Source organism: Neodiprion lecontei, chromosome 6 (assembly GCF_021901455.1).
Source record: "Neodiprion lecontei isolate iyNeoLeco1 chromosome 6, iyNeoLeco1.1, whole genome shotgun sequence".
In the NCBI taxonomy this organism is placed as follows: Eukaryota; Metazoa; Arthropoda; class Insecta; order Hymenoptera; family Diprionidae; genus Neodiprion; species Neodiprion lecontei.
In genome coordinates this window covers 625,019-645,314 of record NC_060265.1, presented here as the reverse complement: position 1 = coordinate 645,314, position 20,296 = coordinate 625,019, and the positions used below count along the sequence as shown (strand labels likewise).

Here is a 20,296-nt window from a genome sequence, read left to right as displayed (position 1 = left end):
CAAAGCAACTCCAGGTACTTCAGAGGTTTCATATCTAGGAAGCACTTGCACGATAGCTCATTCACTTCTCTCCCAAGTCCAGTGGGAATTCTCCTTCTTTTTGCCACTTGTAATTACCGGCTCATTCGCACCAGCATCTCGCCTCCGACTCTTTCCAGGCGTACAGAAGTGTGGAGTAGGGTGGCGGAGCTCTCCATCGGCCTCATCGCACCAGGGCGTTATTACACACCACAAAAGGGTCGCTAGCCACGGCCCCGTTGAAAAGTTCGTTATCCTTTTCAAAAGTTGATTAAAGCCAGTGCCACTCCTTCAGCCCTGCTGCAGAAGCGCTGAGACGCGATGCTTTAAACTTTTACCCGATCATCCAGGAACCGAGGCAGGGGTTCAACGGATACTCGTCCAGCTCTGCAGACGCGTGTAAAGCAGAGCCTGCCACGGATAGGCAACGAGAGTGGGGCGGATCTATTAGTCTACAAAGTTCCCGTTCGTCTTTGTAAAATTTATTCAATGGTATAATAGACAAAAATTATTGCTTCTTCGCGTAAAGAGTGCGAGCAGCTTTTTACTCTCTCGTAAAACGTGTAGCTCGCACTGCGGCGCTCTTCGTTTTCGGTAGGCGGGCAGGAAATTTTTTATTCAGTAGCCGGACTTTTATATTCTTTATAATGTATATCCACTCCCGATATCAATCATATTTCGAGTCCATTTATCATGAGCGAGCGAGCACACGATAAACGATGTAAAATGTGAGCGTGACACAAAGAGAATTTGAAAAAAAGAGGATCAAGACAATAAAAAAGAAAAAAACACAATTAAATTAATGGTAATTTAAAAATTGAATTACAGACCAAGTGTGGGTAGATATATTATAACTATACTCTGGCAAATGTATCGCTACCTCAGAGAATATATGTATACGAGGGTAATCATAAAAAAGTAAAGCAAATTGATGAATCGTTTGTACGCGTACATAGAGAAATGTATCTACGCTCTGATATTAATTGAAAATACATTTTATGGTCGATCAATTTGCCCACCCTGCCTGTGGTCTGTAAAGCATTGTGCGATGCATTATAGGTGTACGACGCGTCGAGATCGATCCATCATACACAGTCGTCTGGGAGTTTTTTTTTTTTTATCTTTCCCTCGTGTATGTAATACACATTTCTTTTTTTCATTTGGGGTAGTGTTAATACTAGTCAGCCATTGTTATAGAACAATGCATGGCTGCACAATCTGCGACAGTTTATATACGGAGGAAAAAACGTTGAAATGTCATTTTGAAAGGTATATATTAATATATACATACATATATAAATACATGCACACTCGTGAAAAGCCGAAACGCAACGGGATTACAAATGATGGAAAAGTTAATTGTTTCGCAAGCCACGAAGCCCATTCGTACGTTCGCTCGTTCGCCCTGTGCAGCGAGGCTAGATATACTGGGAATATAAATTGCTAAAGTCATACTATGTTTATCATAACGATCTGCCAGGCGGACGTGAAAAATTGTACGGAAATATGGTGGTTTTCGGCGAGGAGTTGGTGATCCTCTTGGGACGTAATGATCGTACGTGTATATGCATAAAAAAGTACGCGTACGCATCAATACGGTGAGGTATAACATCAAAACGCTTTTTCAATTTTCAAATCCCCATTAAGCTCACGGTCAGTTGGAATTATTCCGATTGCGCGTCACTCCGGTCGGCCAATCCTGCAGCTACACAGTTCAGTTGCACTCGTTTGAATTATTCCAAGGATTAAATATGCAGCATCGATTATCGAAGAGTTTGAAAACGGTAGGCAATTGGACAAGACCCAAAAGAGAAATAGGGATTTTTTTCGTTCAAATAAGAAAACAAAACTGTGACTAAAAATTGCAAAGGCAAAAAGTTTCACATACATCCGTCCGATAACTGCAGCTGCGTGCAAATAAATTCGCAATATCCTATACGTATACACGTACACATGTGTGTGTATATATATCTGTACATATGCAGTGTATTCATCCGCGATTCCACCCATATTTGACAGCGATTCGGAATTGAGGGGAAGATAACTCTGCGCACTCGATTCAGGGATGCGTTTCAAAACGTGAACGAGGCGCGCGTTTATTTTTATTGTTCGGGCATGCATTGGACTAAACTTAGCAAACCGAAATTCTGTGGGGGGAAGCTTGAAGGAAAACGAAAAGTGATTACGGTCGACAAGAAATCGGATTAACGTGTGATTTTATCGTTCGCAAGGATCGTGGGAAACATGCTTATGAAAAGACGTGAAAAAAATCGTAAACTTGCACCGAACGAATTACGAGATCCCGTATTTCACGAGTGAAGAGTCGAAGAGAGAGGCATGAAATAAACGTAGGAAATGTAAAGCGCTGAGCGGAGCTTACAATTAGACGCAATTTCTGCGAGATCGTGGCTTTTCACACTCCGAACTGAGACACGCGAGTGGGATAATCCGGCAACCTCATGCAGCTTGGTATTCACTCTTAAATCCCGGACGAGATTCGATTCCGGGAGTGGCTGCAAGCATACGGGGAGATTCTTCGCGGGATTCCTGACCGCGTTGAATCCCCCCAACCACCCCGTCGCGCGCATTAGTCGATGACTTTGATAACGCGATTCATATCCGCCCTTACGGGCGGAACGCGGAGCGTTCGCGGCGCGAGGATCCTCGGAGCCTCGAGGAGCGTTATTTCCGCAGTAAAGGATCGCCGGGCGCATTGTGTCACACCCGACAATCTCGAATTTACGGAAGGATGAAAGGCCACGCTTGAGTGTTGACTGCCGCTCGAGGTGAGCGAAGACCCGGGAACAGGAACCAAGAGAAAGAGAGAGAAAGAGAGAGAGAGAGAGAGAGAGGGAGGAAAAAAGAGTGGGGCGGGGGAGGGAATTTACGCCCGGTGACAAGCGCGGCTTGTAACGAATCCATTCATACCCCTGCAAGCCTTTCGAGACGACTTCCCACCCTTTTCACCTCTTTCACCCCGTTCGCATCTAACTAGCTACCGACTCTGGGCTCCGACCGACGACGAGCTTTTACGAGAGCTTTTGCCTGCACCCGGGAAAAGTTTCCTCTAACCGATTCGCCGGTCGAATCTTTCTCGTGAAAAGATCTCCTCTCCCATTATTCATACACCTACGAGGTTAGAGGTACTTCGGTTGATTGCCTCCTGCACTTTTCATCATACCCGATCAGCAATCCAGCGGCATCGCGAATTCTTACGCGCATTACAGCCTAGCTGCCGTGGAGCACGGAACCCCGGAACTGCGCGGCTAGGGCTTCGGAGTTTAGGTTACATCGATCGCTCGGAGCCAATCGGTTTAGCGACGGCAGATTGCTTTCATCTCCGACGATCTAGGCGGGCCTGGATGGAGCCTAATCGTCTACGAATATTCCATCCGTGTTGTACCATAAATATGCATACCCAAGTAAGCATATATGGTAATGCCTCCTCGCTTCCCGACAATGTACAGTAGCCTATCTCGCTAACGATCCAACCGTATACCTAATGTGCCACTCTCATGTTCCCACCCGCCACGTTCCATTGCCCCTGAAATACCCCAGGGTATCAAAACGGAAGGCATCGCCTAATAGGCACGTAAGATTCAGGGGCTTTATCTGTATCTGTTTGTCAATTTCAATGGAAGATCTCGAGTAGAGAGACTCGGGACTTTTGACGGCAGATCGAAAAAGTGACTCCGACTCCGAATTCGTTGAAGTTTCCCTCATGTTAGAGCGTTGCGATCTATAATTCAGTAGTCAGCGACCAAGTCGGAGGGTCATTATATCGCCTCGCCTCAACCACACGGTGTATGAAATGTAAATTCCGAGTTCAACGGTAAACCTATATTTCCGGAGATTTTTCCGCGTGACGAGAGCGTGCGCCACGGATAGAGGGGGCGGTAATCAAGGGTGCTAGGTACACGTAAATTGTACATACATATTTCATCGTGACGCTTATGCTACATGCTACTCGTAAGCTTGAATCCAGCTTAACTCTTCGCAAGGCCGGATGGGGACGGAGGTCGTTTCCGGTAACGCGCGTCCAGGCGCTAAAAGGGTCCCGCATGCAGGGCGCGCAGGGTTGGTCGGCGCAACACCGACGCCCGGCAACCGTGGCGAGGAAGCAGCGCATTAGTCAACATAACTCACTTGCTATCACGGGCGGAGCAGTATGTAAATGTTTGAGTTGTTAGAACGCCGCGGCCTTCGGTTCCAGCCCCGCAGGCTTCGCACCGCGAGCCCTTACTCCAGATAACCATCTCCACTTCCACTTACACTGCCACTTCCACCCCCAGCGCAGCCCGACCACCCCGACTCAGCCGGCACTCAGACAGCCTCCAGCCTGCCGGCCAGGCCGCGTCGTAATCAGACGCCATAGTCGACGCGGTTTACGCCACTCCGCTTCTGCAGCACATAACCGCGGTTAACTCGGCCGAACCAGGTGCTTACGCCTCTTTCGGTCTGACGAGCAATTCTTATAACGAGGACGACACCTCGATTGTTTTCCCCAGTCACGGTGCCGTGCGTGAAAGTTACTTTTCCGTATCCAATTGCGTTTTCAGCAATTTTATGATTCGCGCCGGCACGATGAATCAGCCCTGGACTGTAAAGATTTCGGACGAACACCTGCTGGCAATAAAAAGGTGCGGGAACGCTTTTCTCAAGTTCCTCTAAAGTCTCGAAGAATCTGAGCCCAACCCTCGAGAATTACCCCTTCCTTGGGTTGTCCCGGTAAGTTCATCCGACCAAGATCCACCGGGTGCGGGGAGTTTAGGAAACCCCTGGTGGTTTCGAACCCCTCTCAAACTGGCCGGTTTTCATATTCCTCGTAACATTTTTCTACCCTCAAGTATACCGAGCAATTTCAATTCACCGGTTCAGCGAGCTATAAGACTTTTCCTTCCAAGGGAGTTCTGAAGTATAGTGGCTAAATTTTGGCATCAATTCCAGGCGATGATTTCGGGCGAGTTTTAAATTTGAACGGTGAAAAAATTTCCCCAGACACGGTGTACGACACAACGGGCAATTCGGCACAGCCGTGTAGCGTATGAGAATAGCGCCGTGAAGCTCAATTGGGCAAATAATCAGTTTGATCGGGCGATATAAACGCCTTTGATAGCGCGCTATTCTTGAGTCGCGACACGCTCGAAGTGCAGGCCGAGTATCCGAGAGTCAATCCCGAACAAATGGAGAAAGGCGTTTGATAGCTGACCAGAGTGGTCGTCGCGCTGTCCATTACCTCTAGTTGGACGTTTCATTAACGGATATTGCTCCGGAGAAGTATCCGGCTTGTTTCCCCGCAGGGACCGGACGACCCGTCCCCGCTCAAGAAAATCGTCCTCTTTCCTCAGTGACGCGGTGCACTCGTCCTCGTTCGAGTAGCCGTCCACCCCGGGAGCAGATCCCGATAAAGCATCGTGCGGGGATTTCCCGATCGCTTTGGGCATTTCGTAATCCAATTCGTTCGTCTATATCCCGCATTTTTATTGCCCTAGTATATATTACCAACCCCCCACACACCCACCTCATACGTACAGGAAGAAACCGCTTCGAGGGGGGGTGAGATTCAACCAAAACAGATTTATTCCGCCCGAGAATTCTGGGGGAGGAAATGAAACTTGAGGCAGATTTTGTCGCATTTTTTACACGTCATTTTTCCGCAAATCGAGATCCACCGCGGCACCGTTCCGCAGTGATGAGGTGGGATGTGGCTGTACGGTTTCACCTCGGCACCTTACCTATTTCGAGGTAATTTCCATTTTGACGACGGCTTATTACTTTCGTCTTCTTCTTCTTCTTTTTCTTCTTCTTCTTCTTCTTCTTCTTCTTCTTCTTCCTCCTCCTTCCTTCCTCCCCCTCGGTTCTTTTTTCTTCTTGCTTTTTATTATTCTGCTTTTACAACTGAGGGGGATATTGTGGCTAAATTTCGTTTACGAGAAGGATTCACTGCCAGCATTGGGGCGCGCCACCCCGCTAAATGTGCCCTAGCTTTCGTCTTTACGATAGAAAATCCCCTTCAAGACGAGAGCTTCCCCTCGTTACAGACACCTTATATTTTCTCCCCGACACAGATTTTCTGTTCTTTGCGTTCAACCATCTCTAAGATAGTAAAGGCTCACCGACTTTCGGACAATGACCACCATTCCGATTCAACTTCTCTGCACTTCGGCACAGCCAAACTCAACCAGAGCTTCACGGTCCTCGATTTCAACCGGTTTTAAGCTGTGCTAACAGCCCATTCGGCATTGATCAAATGTCAATGATCCTCGAAGACACTTATTGACCTCAACCGAAGTCGAACACCTTAATGCTCAGCACGACTTGAAGCGGGACAAAATAGAAATTTTTCAAGCGATAGACACATCTCGAGTGACAGGCGCAGCGAGACTTCGGGGTGGTTTCAGAAGTAGGGCCTAAACCGTCACCCGACTCTAAAGTCGCCATCGCGCCTAGTTTATAGCCATGGCTGGGTACCCGGGAGGCATGGCAGGGTTACGGGGCTAAGACCGCGGTCGCCCCGGACAAAGGGCAGTAAAACCTTGCGGAGAGAAGTTTCTTAGCCTAGCCTCGTGCGCGGCGGGGGATGAGTAGGCCGAGAAGACAGAGCCGGAGAACCTTGAGACTGAAGGTCGGAGGTTGCGTTTCACCCTCGGGTATTATTTACCCTCTTTAGAGAAGTGGCTGTAGCGGTGTCGCGTACATATAATTTCGCGTGTCTTCACAAGGCCTGTTTCCCGATTCCAGGAACCAGCTGGTCATTCCCTCTGGCGCAGGCTGGGCGGTAAATTCACACATAGGTAATTGCGCGGGGATTTCTCTCTCTCTCTCTCTCTCTCTCTCTCTCTCTCTCTCTCTCTCTCTCTCTCTCGCTTCGGTCGAAATGAACCGTCGATCCATCTATACGCTCTGCAGGCTATGGCTATGATAGCGCGAGGCCGGTGAGGCAAAATCCCCGTGGTCACGTTAGTGTATCAGCTCAGGATTTACGCGTACTATACATGATATCCTTTCGCATCCCTTAAGGATCCCGCCATTACGGAAGGGGATGGGAACGATAATCTCGACCGCACCTGCTCAGTCATTTCCTATCCCACGGGCCCTCTCCAAATCAAAGACGGATAAATCTTTCCCCATATGTTATATGGCATTGTCAGTACCGCGGACACGTTTGGTGATTTCGATACGTTTCAACTTATTCACTAACCCAACTCGAAAAAAGTCAAAGTGAATTGGTATTTTTCGTGTTTCATTCAATCTTTGCTTCAGGGAAGTATATGTCCACTTACCACAAGTTTAATTGCATGATAATAATGCTCGCCTCTTTTATCTCTTCTTATTCTAAAGGGGTAATCGTTTTCCTTCTATATAAACTCGTGTCGTGAACTTCTCAATCGCTAGATGAATAACTTTGATGAGCAAAGTGAAGACATTGGACATGATAAAAGGGAAGCATTTGGATGATGATCATTTTGTTAGCAAGAAACTTGACGAAGATGCTGGTATATTAAGCTATTTAATAGATTCACATTCTAAATGCCATAACTAATAAACATAGGCCATTGCACGATGGTTTCGTGCTCTCCGGATGAATTTAATACCAACGTTACGTGATCGCGTATCGGTATACTTGAATTAGGGTGATCCAGAAAAAAAAAAAAAATAAGTATTTCCATTTTTCCACCATAGCACTCCTTAAAAACTTCATTTAGGTTGAAAGAGAGATTCTGTCAAATATTGAGAGTTTTGCGTTATGAGGCAAATCGCGCCCAATTAATTTCCCACTTTTTTACATCTGCTCGAATTTATGACGCATCGTAAATGAAATGTTTTGTTCATTGCTTACATCAGTCAGAATGTCAATTAACGGCGCAAAGAAGACCCACACTTGTAACATTAAGTCTCCATTCGATGTTTGAGCGTTGTATCTCACAACTTTTTCATTATTAATTCAATCTCATAGAATAATTATAATTTGATAGGAATTTTTGATTCAGAAGAATGAGATTCCCGGTTGAGATGTCGTTATGTTATGAATCGCGGTCTTTGGCTTGAGTATGAATGTCAGGAAATAAATAACAATCGAAGTGGTTCAACGTATGTTCGAGAAAAAAAAGTATGAAAAAGTGGAAAAATCAAATGTGCGCGATCTTCCACCTAAGGTAGATCACTCACCCTTTGACAGAATCTTTCTTTTGACCTGAGCAAACTTTTCAAGGGGCGCCACGGTGAAAAATGGCAAATTATTTTCATCCGAAACACCCTACGTACATCCTCGTGTATAAACTTCGTCCCGCACGTTCCGGGTACGGACAGCATCTACTTAACGCGCGTTCGCTGAAGCCGGGCATCGATGGAGGTTTCACGGTTTGTGATTCGGAGCATGTGGGTTTTCCTGAGACCCGGACGGCCCTGCAACCCTTTATCGTCGTGTCCTCGGCCGAGCCCCGAGAAGCCAAGAGGACCGTAAAGGAAACATTCCGTGAACGACCTGTGGCAAGCGCCGGTTTAATTTATCCTGAAACCACGGGCCGCCGCACGGTGCCTGGCATCTGGCCGTTCCTTCGTCGTCGCTAGTGAGTCGCGAGCGAGAGTAACGGCGAAGAGAAGGGAGGATGGGAGGGCTGGGGGGGGGGGAGAGGGCACATCCCGCACTCTCGCAATATACGCTGAATATACACACCGATACGGCAACGACATCGTAACCGCGAAATGGCCGGCGGGTTGGCTAACCTCCCGGCGTCCCGACCTCGTACCCGTTAGCCCTCGTCGACCCGCCACCCTTTCCATTTCGACTCGGTCCCTTCGGGCGGACCGCCACCCACCCCCTCCCTGCCAATTTTCCTCCTTCCTCCTCTCCCCTCCCGCCGTCGCTATGCCACTTAATATTGTAGCAGGATTTGTTAAACCTACTGGGTTATACACCTTCTATACATATTCTATTCCAGCTTATCTCGGTTAGGCCATCATTCGAGCCTTCGAATTGGGTCACGTGGCTTCGACCTGCCCACCTTCACCCCCGTGATATCGCCGACCCATCGCTCGCGGGGACACTTTTCAATACCGCGATACACTTGCCAGAAATATTATTACACCCTTCTTTGGATCTTTTCATCAGATTTCGAGACTTCCTTTGAGCGTCGCGGTGTAATGAAAATTTTTCTCATTTTCGAATGATCAGCAGCCTTGAGACGGTACCTTTTTACCGCATTTTCGCGGTACGAGCCTGAATTATATATTGGACGGAAAACCCGAGAGAGTACTGAGAGTATGGATGGTAAATCTAACATGGAATTACACTAGATTCGACGACATTCTCACTCCTAAGACAATCTGAACAATGTGGAAGTCGTGACCTAGCGATAAGATATTATACATACATATACATATACCATAAAAAATGTATTTCCAAAATTCTCGTCAGTTTCAAAAATAGCGTTTCATTAAACCTTGACGTACTTCTACGATAGTAGCTTTCACTATTTCTTTCCAAATGAAAAACCCTGAATACCAGGGAAGCGAAATAAGACCTGGAAAATTGCGGTGAACATGGTAGTTCGTAGCGAACGAGGATCGGGGGTGGGTGGTACAAGGATAGGTGCAATATCCATCGACACAGAACAGTATCTAGGCCATCGCTAGCGAGTATAGAAGTAGGAGTAGAGGATTCGAGCACAGGATACTTCGCAGGAGGCTGACATACCTCGATCGTTCGACCAGAACCGTTGTCGAGAACGAATTCCGGAAAGAGAAGAGACGAGAAGAGCAGAGAAGAGAAGAGAATGAAAGAAGAGGACGGGGAGGGGAGCGGATGTCGCGGGAAGGTGGTGAAAGGGGGGGGGGGGGGGGGGGGTGGCAGGGTACGACAGAGCTTTGTCGGTCCACGAAATTATTTGAAACTCGTCGCCGTTCGCACCGTAGGTATACGAATTCGTACCGTTTTCCCCGCTTTCCGCTGCAGTGGTACTCGAGGATGTTAATGGAACGAGGAATTTCATTTTGCGTTTCGTTTCCTTTTCTTTTATTTTGTTTCATTTTGTTTCATTTCGTATCGTATCGTTTCATTTCATTTCCAAACTTCGAATACCGACCCGTTGATTGCCCCCTTCCCCCATCCTCCATACCTCGTAACTATACGTATACACACGTATACAGTCGAGGACCCAATCTGCGAAACGCGACCTCCAACCTCGCGATGAAATGACCAAAAGCTCGAGTGCGCCGAGATATTATTATTCAAATTTCATTCGGGATATTCGGTACCTTAACCAAGGCAAACGGGACAATGCCGCCTCGCTCTCCCTTTGTCATTCGATCGCTGAGGGTGCTAGAAATTAACACGAGGGCGTAGCTGCTGCTCAGATCGAGGGAGACAAAAGTGAACGCAAAACGTAACTGACACACGCATATTCCGTCGCGATTCGGCAAATTATCGATTTAAAATATGTACATCCTATACGAGGCTAATCAATGAACACGAAACCGTTCGGTTCCGAAGCAGCCGCGTGAGTTTCGCACCCCAGAGTCAGTTCATCTTCCGAATATCCGTCTCTAGGCTTCGATGACGTTGCGCCTGGGCGAGTAATCCAGATCCTGGCTTGACCCCAAGCCGATTAATCCTGAACCTTGACCTGAGCCTATCCCCGATTTCATCTCACCCTAGAACTAGACGCTTTTTTGCCCGGATTCTCTAGCCGCCTGAAGCGCCTCTTCAACTCTCGATCAACAGATTCGTCGATACAAGGGATCGTTTGTCTTCCCGACTAAATCGCGGGCAAGCAAAACCCACGATTGTGGACAAACGCGGTAAAAGCTCTGAGTTTTCATTCAGCTGTGTTGACATTTTTCCTACATTCATGATCTTTTCCTCGATATATATTCCACCGCATTAATCTAGTTCGACTTGAAAATTGTACCCACTTATGGCTGCATTTCGAATAGACCGTACGTTAGTAGTAGTTTATATATTTTCTTTTTCCTTCCCTTTGTTCCCGAGCACGAGCTTCGGTTCGGATGTCAAAGGCAGGCCTGCGTCGACCAAACGTTCAATCACTCCGAACATTGGCCTGTAATACAGGGCTCCCGTACTTCGCATCGTGAGAAATAATGACCGGAAGAGAACGAAAAACAACAGAGCACGATACTACAAAAGAGCCGCCGTAAAGTACTTCGAGAGCTTACTAATGTTTTTATAAACGCGGAACAACTGAACGAAGAAACGTTGCGGGAAAACAGAAAAAATTCATGCATTATATTACCACAGATCAGAGATCCGTGTATTCGCAACAATGAAACAAGCCGTCGGTGAACGACACGTCTCCGCAATGTACGTCAACCCCCTGCAGATGCCAGACGTGCAAACAATTATTTCCACGAATGTGCCTTATTTGAGGGATGCTCGGCTCTCAGTATTTCCTCACACCTTCGACACCTACATCCGGCATTCCTTCTCAGCCATAAATATTTGTTCGGTTGAAAAAAGATATTCCTCGTTCTCACGATGTTTTCCGCGAGGTGTTATTATTTCGAGGGGCTTAGCAGACTCGCATCACCCGGAGAGAAGGGAAAAAGTGAGGAAGAAGAAGAGAGGAGAAAAAAAAAGGAAAAACACTTCCGCGCACGAGGAATTGATTGCACTTGGCACAAAGGCGCTTCAAGAGTTTAAACAACCCCGTTGCTGTTCGAGGAGCGTGCTGCAAGGTAATGAAAAGGATTCGGCGACTAGGGCGAAGAGGGCCCGGAAAGTCAAGAGTCAAAAGTCCTTGTGAACGATCTCGCGTTTCGAAACCTGGATCATAAATTAACGTCACCAGCTATTTTGGAAATTGGATCCCCGGCCGACGTTGCCGCGATAAATCTGCCCGGCCGGTTGGAAATTTATCAAAGAAGAGGCAGCAATCTCTGTTATCTTAAGTAGAAGCGGGAAGAAGCACTTTTCCCGGGGGCTAGGCATGCTGTCCTCCCCCCTCCCCCCATTCCCTCTTCCTCACTCCCTCCCTCCATCGCCCCTTCTCCCTTTCGACCCCGTCGACGTTGACGGAGTACGAATGCTTGACCGCATCCCCCGGATGACCACGCCACCCTTTTTCGAGAGTGCGCGCGGCCCCGCATGAGTCGTAGAAAATTCAGAAAGGCAATCTCTCCCCTTCTGCAGCGACGTGAATCAAGGATCACGAGTGTTTCAATTGAAATAGGAAAGAAAGGATGTATCAAAAGGGAGGGGAAGATGGAGGGAAAATTTCGGTGCGAATATCTATCCAAGGTTCTTCGATGCGGCAGTGAAAGAAACAAGCGGCTTTAGACTGACCATGAACCAGCCCTCGAATTTCTCATTCTCACACTGCAGGTGCCAAGTTTATAGAGAAAAGAGAGAATCGTATTTTATTCGAATTTTGAACTACGAATTCAGATTCGCGATTAACGCCCCATAAAACCTCACGGTACCAATTTTCATCCAAACCTATTCATCCGTTATCAAGATATCATAATATTCACATGAGTTCTCAGAATTTTGTTATTGAAATAATTGAAAAAGTAGCGAACCAATCAGAGCCAAAATCTAATCAGTTCTGAGTTTGAAAGAACCGCGTCGATTGAGACCAAAACCATTGAAATCCGGTAATTCGTTCTCGAAATATCGTCGAGCAAAAAAATTTATCACATACGTTGAAACATCGAGATCTAGTGATGACTCAACTTCTCATTTTCAAGGTGATTACAACAACTTCCTTTTTTCACTGAAAACAGAGACATAGGAAGTTGAAAAAATGGGGGAAAAATGACAGGACACGTAGGTATACGCCAAAGGCGAATGCAGAGGGGTGGTGTAGTTTTTGGGGAATGCGGAAGAAGACTCGGCCGCGATTCGACCCTCGGCCCAGCTGTCCGGGGCTGAGAGGTCCTTCGGTTATCACTCACTGGTGGCCCGGCATCAATAATTCGGCAACCCCTTATCTTGTCGGCCACCTTGTTTGCCGACTGCCGAGCACACCAAGCCGGGATCCGGCTCGCCGGGATTTCCGGGATTTCCTTCGAATAGGATCCAATTTCAATCTGTCGTCCCGTAATGCCAGACGTACGTGGCGTTATTTTAGGTCCTCCCACGCCCTCGCCTATAACCCTTTACAGGCGCCCCATACTCGAATCGTCGATACTCGTACGTGTCGGCTTTATGCGCGGTGCGGAAAATTCTCGGACAAAGACCGTGACCCGCGAAATATTGCCGCGTAAAAATATGGAAGTGCGAAATTATCGGAAATTTTCCTTGATTGAGCCGACGGTTATCTCGTTGCGCCGTAACGAGAATTGAAGATTGAAAATTGATTCGAATTCGTATTGATATACTTTCTTTTTACTTTCAAACGAGTCACAAATAATCAGAATAGAGACGAAATGTGTCAGACTATAGATATTTCACTCAAATCCGATTCGCTATACATTGATAAAAAATCCCTTTTATATACAAGTCTGAAAAAATATATCTTGCCGAGGGGGGAAAAAGCACTTATCCGGAAATAAGAATGACTACGCTGCCATCCACCTACGTCGAAGTGATATTCGCGTAAGAGGCGCGAGACGTCGAATTGGCAAAGGTGTACAAATATAACGTACATAAGTACATGCAGATGGTTCATATTTAATGTCACGATCGATCGGGAATGTGTCTCGCATACGTCTGTTCAGGTTGGTTAACACCCGGGCATCTGCCGTAAGCGCTAGGAGGAAGGGCGAATAGAGGTGAATTTGGGGCGGGAAGTACCAGCTTAAAAAACGACTCTCGAGACATTTTCATCATGCGCATGTCCTTTTACGCGTACCTATACAAACGCCGGCGTATATCTTAGAGGAAAATCTATTTTTGCATGGAAATTTACCTGAAAATGTATCCTCGAGAAATGTGTATTACAGGTACATGTACATGTGTGCACCTGCGTACATCTCAGGGGAATTGAAAATGGAGATCTGCTTTCAATTTCTCCGACACATATATTCCTCCGCGATACATCTTCTCGCGTATACAGTGACTCTCCCTCCTTCTCTCCCTCCCTCTCTCTCACCGTGCCCCTCTATCTTTCTATCCAAACTGAATCCAACGGATTTTCAACGGAAGTATTTCCAATTCTACATGCGACGTGGCTGACTTGTGACATTAAATTCCAGCCCTCGCAATTAGCCAAGGTGAAATCTGACCGAACTCATTTCTCGCACCCTCATCGATGGCTAAATTTTTTGTTATTTCTGTTCCAGGTTACCGGGATTGTCGGGAGAGCGGACGTCCTCGCCTGCATTTTCTTTCTGCTGTCTTTTCTGGCCTATCACGGGTGAGTAAATTCGAAACGAACCGGAGCTACGCAGATAATTTAATAACCCATTTTCCACCGGAAAGTACGCTGCCGAAGGATTTTCCGGGGTGAGACTAGCGACTGTGGGGAAAACGCGTAGTCAATGTGGATTTATCTCCCGAGGGCCGTCAGCCTTCGAATAAAACGGATTTCCAAGTTTTGGCTATATCCATCCACCTTGTTCCTGAATAAATATTATTTACCCAAACTCGAGGGCAGCGCCAAGAAATTTTGTTCAATTCTCCTTCTATCTCTATTATCCTTACTTACATTTCCTTCGCCGGACAAAAGACACGCGATACAAATCGATGCAACATTTTTTGAAAAGCGGTAAAACCAAGGCGGTGACAAAACAGGCCACAGCACAAATAAGGATTCAAATTCATAGAAAAGTCATTTTGGAAATGATTTGCTGTTATCAGGGCGGAAAAAAAAAGTTTCATGTACTTACCGGCGAATCCTCGGTCAATTTTCCTCCAGTTTCCTGACGCAGAAGACGCACAACACAGGTGACATTCACTTTCGTTTACAAAAACACTTCACACCGTCACTTGGAAGCTGGAGACTAAACAATAAGGTCGACGAAACTGACCTTTAGCAAGCCGGGCACCAAACACTCTACCGCAACTTCCCGTAACGTGTAGCCACTCGAACGGACTTTCGAACACTGTTTCAATCGCGTTGAGCCAAGTGTCGATTTTGACCGCTCGTCACGCTGGCGCAAAATCGGGGTCTCAAAGATTGTTGGCGACACTTTACTACACATATAACACACTTCCAGTCCGTACCATGGTTGCAGTTCACAGCGTGGAACAGGCTCGTTTACGGCCGTCGAATCCTCGATTTTCCGGGGTTATTTCGAGCCGACAAATTCTACCCTATCATCCTTTTGGTTTAGCCGATGAAAATAATTACCGCAGAACGATCATATTCGCCCCTGTACCTATAACGTTACATCGCGTCACGTCGCGAGTGAGATTTCTCGGTAAGCCGAGGTCCTCTACTCAAAATGATTAAGCCAGATGGTCCATAAAACAGTCACTTCCGCGCAGGGTGACTATCCTGCAGGATCCTCGCGGATAGCGGATGAGGGTGTGAACGACTATCCGTACTCGCACTTGAAAAGTGATGGGGTTCCGTAGACGCGGGATATGAGCTACTCGAGCTTTGAGCCGAGAAACGTTTTCCACGTTCGACTCTTCCGTGTACCGAGTGTATGTAAACACGGATGTATAAGCTGCCAGGGCAGAAAAGCGACGTGCGGCCGCGCGAGCCGAGCAAACGAGACTGTTTGAATTACCACAGATGTTGCGCATCAAAGCAGAGCGTATCGCCCATTCAGATGGATGGCTGCGGCTCTCGCTTATTATTATCGATAAGCTTATACCGCAACTTGTGCTCATGAGCGGCTCCGACAAGTGTCATCGCTTAGAGTCGTTTAAGGTCATGTAGTACTCCTACCTTTACAGACGGAGCAGACTCACCCTTTTTCTCTACTTTATTCGATGAATAAACGGACGAAAAATCGTAAAATAAAAGTGTGACTCTTTGACTCGGGTCTTGCTTACATCGCGAGAAAATGCTGCAAGTGTCGAGTGCAGTAAATCTGCGACGTTTGCATTTACCTTTTTCTCCGGATACTCGTTACATTTTCACCGGGATTCATTGAAGAATGATCTTAACCGCATCGACAAAATTCTATCAACAGATTTAATTCTTCAGGGTGTTTAAATCCGTCTACTAAACGAAACACTTAATTTATTAATTTTCGCCAGATATTTTTTAATCACACATTTTTTCTCCTCGAGAGACGTGAATAAGTTTTCGGTCCGAAAAGTTGGAGGTTCTTATAAATTTCAGTCGAGTCGCACTTTTCAACGACAATATTGGAAACTGAATATATTGTACGAAATTCACGACTCCTCTACCGAAGGCAATAAAAAGTTGGAGTTTATCTTGCGGGTCGAAAATACACGCCCAATGTTTCTTCTCGTCCGTTTTGTTGTCAAGTTTCAAATCATCGCAAGTGAGAATAACCGATTTCATTTTACGTGGTACCGCAATAAATGTACGCTTCAATTATTTTCCGCGAACAAGACCACGAAATCTCAACGATACAACAACAAGAATAGTATAAGCGAAACGGGAAGTTAAATACGGCGGAAATATTACGTACGCAATGTCTCTGAGTAAAGGCTGAAAGGCCATAAGAGTGAACCGGGGGGTATAAAATCGTATATATTAATATTCTCAGTTACTTAGTTAATTTATCGCGCAAAGCGTACGTGTATGCCTGTACATGTATAACGTATGCGTACGTAGCTCGAAGCTGCGGCTCATGCATACCAAACAACAAACCATAAATATCTTCCCGCTATTGCCAACAGACTCTGGCAACGGAGAGCGACGAGGGGGGAGGGGAGGGGACCTAAGCCCCTCCTGGTAATTCATAATGTTGAGGCTATATTTCCGCATTTTACTCCGCTCATCGGGGAAACAATGACGGGAGTTGGGTGGGCGTAATTCGGTCACGCTAACCGTACATGAAATCGCGAATCACTTGACGGCTGATAGTCTGCAATGGTCAGGGTATAAAGAACGCGATAAACGATCCCCGGCGCAATTTAAAAGTTGGTGTAAATAACACAGGCCTGGAAAAAATATTATTTTTTTTTTCAGCTGCATGAGATGCTTTTGGCAAATATTGTGTTTTCGAGTGTGCTGAATCCAAAAATTATTCCTTCCATTTCCCTTCATCGCGTACAGTATTCTCGCAAAATATAAGTCGTTTGCATAAAAAAAATTATAGCAATAATGAAACAGAAAAAAAAGAAAAGAAAACACCATCTTATATTGCTTATAAAATTAAACAAAGAATTTCTTTATGAAATGTATTTAACATTCCGTGGTCATTCTTTTCGTCTACAAAATCTCTTCTTCTTCTCTTTGATACACTTCCGAAGAAGCCTCTGCTTTCCATTTTCCATTTCCCTGTTCGTATTTACTCTCGAGTCTCACCCTAATACGTATTAAATGGAAGTAAGAAATCACTTCTGAATAGACTTTTTAGAATCAGGAATAGGATACCAGATTTCGAATTAAACGACTGTTTCACTCCAAATGAAACTACAAGTACGAGTTCGAGAAAGAAGCTGACCGAGTATGAAGAGTACCGCCTATGAATTTTCGGCCAAACAACCTCCTCAAGAATAATAGAGAGCAGTAATTTACTAGGTTAATTATTTTGGTATAAAATTATTCATCGAGTTTGGGTCGTTATAATTATTTTTCGTTAAATATCGTTAACTATTTTCAAGGGTAAAGCCGTTTCTATCCGTCGTCTCGGGCTTCTCGTATACCTATACATATAGGCTCGTTTGTTTCGTCACGGGAGGCAAACGTCCGCAGTCAGAGTACCTCGTCAGACAATTCGGGGATAAGGATGATGGATTTCTGGGGTGTGTATAATCCCGGTAAACTTGGCTTTCGGGCGTACATCAACCCGGCCGGTGGGTTGCGTCGGAGGTGAAACGCGACGTCGCGACGCCGCTGCAAGCCTGACACCTGCCAGCCCTCGAAACAACGGATCCCATTCATTCTCATGAGTGCGAAGGCGGTGTGAAAATTATAAACTAAACTAATTTACCAACCGGGTGAAACCGGGGACAGGTGACTCGAGATTTACGAAAATTCCTTCCACCCCGTTGCCGACGGATCCGGGGATTCCGTCGACGACTTTCGCACGCGTGTACAGCGCCCGGGAGCAAATATTTTAACGATAAATGGTGGCGAGCTTTTGTAAGCGATAAAATTTCATTCGCCCACCGCGGGGTAATTTTCACGGAGGGGTGAATTTCCCGCGAAACACGAGACTCGAGCGGGGGGAAAACGTCAAGTCAAACCGCAGTCTTCATATTCCTCCGGCGCCCGAGATTCCGGAGAGGGTAACTGACTCCGTGATCGACTCGAGAGTCGAAAAACGAACGGGAACACACGCCGGAAGGGTGGAGCCAAAACAAAAGCTTCCTCCAGACGGATTTGATCCTCTTACAGGCTTAACACGCAGTTCGAGATGAGGAGAAACAAATGGGACACGCGGTGCGGGATGACGGTGGAATATTAACCATCCGCTCGTTTTATTTTCACGCGTATACGGGTACGAAAAGCGAAAGGGAGAAGGAAGCGGGGGGGGAGGAAAAGAGCACATGAATATTTTCAGGAATAAGTAAGCGGTCGGAGCCAGGGAATAAGGCAGCCGGAGCTCGAGCGGTCGCCGAGGCAAATGAGGGAAGTTGAGAAAAACAGCTCCTTCTGTCCCTCTCGCTCTCTCTCACTCTCCTTCTCCCCCCTTCCTCGCCGACGCGCGCGCTCTGAGTAATGGCAGAAGCAAAGAGAAGTGTGTCAACCGTCGTACTTTCGAGTGATGAATCGCGCCGCCTCCGACGCCCCCGGAGGTGGGAAGGTGCCAAGAGACGTTCAGTGCCTCAACGCCGGAAATTCAACGAGTCTATCTAGTATTTCATCCTCTTTGTACCTGCCTTTCCTCCCTAATATTCCCCTCGGGGCGACCTGCAGAAGAGCTACCGACATTTACTTACAAATTTACTTATTTACATAGTAAAGTTCGAACTCCGGCACTGCCATGCCGCTGGGCTATATAATTAATGGAGAAACACGCGCCTGCCCTGGCTTAGTTATAGTTTACATGGTGCCGTTTCTTGCTCGGTACCGCCGGAAAATTGTTAAGAAACCGAGGGAATTTCAATTTGATAGTTGGTTAATTTTCGTAAACGAATCGATGGATCCTGAGTTCGTGGAAGAATATACCAAGGGATGGGGTCGAAGTTCCGAATTTGAAAAGCTCCGAAAGCGCTTAATTCCGAATTATCCAGTGGCGAAACGTGAAGTAAAGAAATTTGGCGCTTTCGGAAGTTTTCAAATTCGAGATTTCAACTCCGCCCCGAGTTCCAATTGGATTAAAATTTTATCCGGGCCAATTTAGGGGCTGTTCGGTACCCGCAGAGCAAAGGGAGACTTGACCGTTGAAATTGATCGCCCACCGTCACTTGCGGTATTTTAGCTTGTTACTACGAGAATGACGCCTTGGAGGTAATCCGCGCTGCTTTATGGGGGCAGCTTTTCTCCCCGCCCAGGCCTCGCTTCGCGCTTTGGTCATAAACAGTAATTAGCCCGACACGAGCGACGGGGCGCAAGTGGCGCCCGAGTAACTCGCCCACGGCTTACATTTATATTCTTATTATTATAACTAACGAAAGCGGCGATGAGCGATGGAGAAATCGATGACCCTCGAGGGAAAATTGACAAAAAGTTATCGATCGCATTGGGCGTGATTCCCTCGGGCGGACCGACGCGTCCCATAAATCCAAATCATCGCTGATTAAGGGTTGTGTTATGCGATAATACGAACGGGGCAGCACGTGTGTCGGTCCCCCGATTATTGTTATTATCATATATCCTACAATTAGCGATGAGGCGCGAAGCCGGCGTCCCTTTATCCCTTTGCCACCTAACTCGCAAGCGAATTCGACCCTTGAAACAAACTTCCGGAAAGAGGAGCTGCCGCATCCACACTTTCCCCGATCCTCCGGGGACACACAATCCCTCCCCTCCCCGAACCACGGCCTGTGACAGGTGCGATGACTAACGTAGATTGATGCGCGGCATCCTCATTTGCTAAAACAGGTTATACCTTAACGAAACTTGGGCCAGTCCCCCTCCCATTTTTCCCCGGTTGATAACCCCGCCCCGCAAGCTCGCATCAGGCAATAATTTAATTGAACGAAGTGCGTTGGTGCGAACAATTTACCGGTTGATTGTTATTAATCACTCGCGCGAAATTCCGTATGATCGGGGAAATTCTCGTCGGTTCTTTACGTGATAATAATTTACCCCTTGTAATAAAGTTTCGGGGAGAAAGCTCG

The 20,296-nt window shown here is 46.6% G+C and overlaps 1 protein-coding gene across 2 annotated transcripts in view; it reads left to right on the top strand.

Annotated features, from left to right (window-relative positions):
* LOC107219605 (protein O-mannosyl-transferase TMTC1) overlaps positions 1-20,296 on the top strand; it is a 145,328-nt gene that overhangs the window by 65,890 nt on the left and 59,142 nt on the right. For both annotated transcript variants that reach the window (XM_015657873.2, XM_046742537.1), the window contains exon 4: positions 14,260-14,333. In XM_015657873.2, coding sequence (XP_015513359.1) covers positions 14,260-14,333 — 74 coding nt within the window. The remainder of the gene's footprint in view (positions 1-14,259; positions 14,334-20,296) is intronic.